At 35.2% G+C, this 3,817-nt stretch overlaps 1 protein-coding gene across 1 annotated transcript; it reads right to left on the bottom strand.

The window, feature by feature from the left end:
- Positions 1-1,303: 1,303 nt before the first annotated feature.
- Positions 1,304-3,789, bottom strand: LOC142356260 (uncharacterized). The gene is made up of 2 exons (XM_075408204.1): positions 3,378-3,789; positions 1,304-1,532 (listed from the first exon to the last, which is right to left on the bottom strand). Exons 1-2 carry the CDS (start codon positions 3,699-3,701, stop codon positions 1,431-1,433), a joined length of 426 nt encoding a protein of 141 aa, XP_075264319.1. The 5' UTR covers positions 3,702-3,789; the 3' UTR covers positions 1,304-1,430.
- Positions 3,790-3,817: the final 28 nt, after the last annotated feature.

Genomic DNA, 3,817 nt, shown 5'->3' with positions numbered 1-3,817 from the left:
TAATTTTAAATGAAGACCTTGCCTAGTTTTCCTATATTGATTGTTGATAAACTGAAGCATGGTCAATCGAAATATCATCAGTGACGATAGAATACGGGTAGCCAGTGTGTTTCTCCACAGGCAGTTTTTTTATTTGTTAAACATTTTGTAAACTATAGGATAATTCTACGTTAACTTAAATAAGAAGTGTGCAGCTTGGTTAATGTTGTACTCTTAAGATGTACAGTTATTCTCCCGCCTTCAAATCGTTAAATTTTGATTTAAAATCCAGAATTTAGTATATTTCAAATCTAAACTGATTTTGGTTGTTGTATTCAACCAACCAAAACACAAATCTTGATGCATAAATGGTAAAATCAGTATTAAATATATAGTAAAAATTTTTTTAAAGTAGGTCATAACGCAATTGTGCTGGCGTGAAAAGTTTTGTCAATATTACCCAGATCGCCAACGATACAATTTTCCATGATTTCATACAAGGTCGTATATGATCCCCGGTGATCATACAAGGTCATATATGATTTGTATGATTTCCCGGTAATCATACAAGTTCCATACAAAAAAGTAAATTAAATATATAGGACTCATGTCGTAACGGCCATAAAATCAAAAAGTAAAAAATACACCAGAGGCACCCAAACGATGAGTTCGTGAGTTTCATTTTTCCGGCAATCTTTTATTGCAATTTTTTATCAAAAAATGTTTCTCGTTAGTTGACAATTTTGAGTGTTTTTCATATCATTCTCTAGTAATACAAGGACCAACAACTACTTCGTATGGGAACCTTTATGATATCCTTGATTTCTTACAAGGGTCATATATGATTTCTTCAATATCATACAAGGATCATACATGATTTCCTGGGTTTCATACAAGAATCATGTGTTTTCTGGCTCTCGTATTTCTACATAAATTGCTTTTCCGAGTTTTTTTGAGGTAATGTGAGGTGTTATTCGGGACTTAAATCCTGGATTTCCCATAAGCATCGTTCCTCGATTTCATGCAAGGATCATATATGGTTTCCTCTGTTCCATGCAAGGATCATATTTGATTTCCTTAGTTCCATGCTAGGATCGTAGTAGGAAATACGTTATGATTTGTATGTCATTATATATGATCCTTGTATGGAACCAAGGAAGCGGCGACCCGGGTAACGTCGCTTCATCTTGCCCAGTTTTTTTAGAGTAACTGACTGCAAATTACTTTTTGAAGAAATTAAATTAAGGAGCCCGCCCGTTGCAAAGCATTAATTAATATTAAATGACGGCATGTTTGAAGTCGAATTGTTCAATTAAGTCTCTGTATTTAATTTGCACTAATAAATTCCCTCTACCATTAAGTTTTATTTGGCCCAGTTGTCCAGTTTTTTATTGCTTGTTGAGTAGAACATTCGTCTATCTATCTTTATTGATGAGTGATGATTGTAGCAATTAAACAAATGTTGGTGTCAGACATTCTCCTGGCTGCATTAGTTGGGCTCTCGCCATTCCTTCTGTCAAATGCACCTTGTATCGGTCCATATGATAAGTCACCTGAATTAAAACATTATAACTAGTCTGATTAATGAAGCTTTAATTTCACAATGAACCGCAACTTGATACTACTTTGTAAGGCATGGCTGCAATGTGAGAAGTCGACCTTTCAGTAACCTAGAGCAGCATTTATGAAGCCTCTTGAGATTAGGTTTTATTTTTTGTATGATCCTTGTATGACTACCAAGAAATCATACAAATCATAAATGACCTAGTACGATTACTAAGAATCATATATGACCTATTACGAAATCCAAGAAAGTTGTATGATCGATGACCCGGGGTGTGTTCTTCTTGTTCGTGGGAAATAACAAGCATTCAAGCTAGGAACCCTTTCAAATAAACAGGACCATTTAGTCCATTTTACCTCTTTAATTTCACAAACCATAATATAAGACATGTAAGAAGGGTCCTACAGTGTGAGATACGGCGACAAAAGGAACGATTATGCTGATTGGTCTATACGGTGTCAGGACAAAATACCCAATCTTTTATTCTAACATTGAAACTACCAACACAATTATTTAGCATAATATTTAGTTAGTGCATTTGGCCATGCTTCAGCGGCCTGTGGGACTTGATATGAAACTATCACAACCGAAAACTGTATTAAACTATCAGTTTAATTGCGAGAAAGCGTGCTTGTAATACCGAGGGCTAATTTGTAATCGGATTATTGAACGAAAAGATCAAACATAATAAATTGGATATAATGGCATTGGGAATTTTGGCAAATTGGGTATTTTGGCATTGCGGGTTTTTGGCATTGGGTACTTGGTCATGTAACCTGTTTATACTATTATATAATTCATTGGAGTAAATTGTACTATACTAAAACACTATAATTGGTGTTTGAGTTTCCATTGCCTTTGTTGCAAGATATCACAAATTAGCACAATATGAACAAAGTTATTATAAAGATTTATTGAATATGTTGGTTTTCCAAATTATTTTCAAGTTGTTACATGTTTTGCTAGAGATGTCAGGAGCACATTATGAACAAAGACCAAGTTCAATTTTGTGTCCTTGTTCGTAATGTGCTCCTGACATCTCTAGCAAAACATGTAACAACTTGAAAAAAATTTGGAAAACCAACATATTCAATAAATCTTTATAATAACTTGGTAAAATTTTCTCAGAGTCGATCAAGAAAATTACTGTTAGCCCTTGGCACAATCTTGGTAAATCTTGCCGACTCCTACTTTGTTTTTGTCCCTCGTAGATTTTGTCATGTTGAAAACCTGTCGAAATATTATAATTGAAACATTACATATGTGGACAACAGTTGCAATTAACTGCAAAGGGCGACCAACAATTTATTGCGCAAAAAAGTTCATACGAATTCTTCTCTGCATTTTTTTTTTCAATTTCTCTCTAAAATAATTAACCATTTTTTTTCATTTCATTTTTTGTCCACTTTACAAGTTGAAGCCCACGAAATTTATTGACTGCGTAACTTTAAAACTGCCCGAGTCGGAAAAAAGGATTAACTCGTCTTGCAAGATCTTGCAAGATTAATTTTTTCTGCAAGATTCTTGCAAGATCTTGCAAGATTAACTTTTGTTCTCGAATAGGGTGGACAATAAATGAATAGGTTTTGAAGAGGGGTGTTCAGGCTGAGGTGCCAGACCAAAAATAAGTATGTCATGTCGAACTTGTTCCAGACGGATCATACATATTTCCAGACCATTCAGACAAAAAGGTGCACATGTTCAGAACTTCAAGCGTTCCTGGACATAACCACTTTCCGTCTGGCGCCTCAAGCTGGGTGAAATGATACAATTAATGAGTAAATACTCATCGATTTGATTTTTTTCCACGACCAACCTACCCGTTAAATTTTACCTGGTAGATGACATCTTTGTTTCCAGGATTGGCTAGGTTGGATTTGTGGCTTTCAAGCTCAATCCTCAAACCTCTTCCAATCACAGGGAAAACTTGATGAATTTGCTTGGAAGCCTCGAATCGTTCCCGAACCGATTCCAGTTCAACTGGAATTGTGTATTTGTGAACACCGTGAAGGGCAAAATCATTGCTAGTGTTAAAGCCGTCCAGGCATGCTTGGAAGTTCGTTACGAACGAATCCGGGTACGCAAAATCATTAGGTTGTGCAGAGCTCTTGGTTACCACCAAAGCAATAACGATAGAAATCAAAAGACAGAGTTTCATCTTGTTTTATCGTTGAGAAAACTCACAAAAATTTTAATCAACTACTTTTCCAAATATATAAAAGTGCCGTGAATGTTTAAACCTACGGGTTTTTATATGTGTACCTTACATCAGAG

Source organism: Convolutriloba macropyga, unplaced genomic scaffold (genome assembly GCF_964194025.1).
Source record: "Convolutriloba macropyga unplaced genomic scaffold, txConMacr16.3 SCAFFOLD_2265, whole genome shotgun sequence".
Lineage (NCBI taxonomy): Eukaryota > Metazoa > Xenacoelomorpha > Acoela > Convolutidae > Convolutriloba > Convolutriloba macropyga.
The sequence above is the reverse complement of the archived record's forward strand: the minus strand, read 5'-3'. Positions and strand labels throughout refer to the sequence as shown.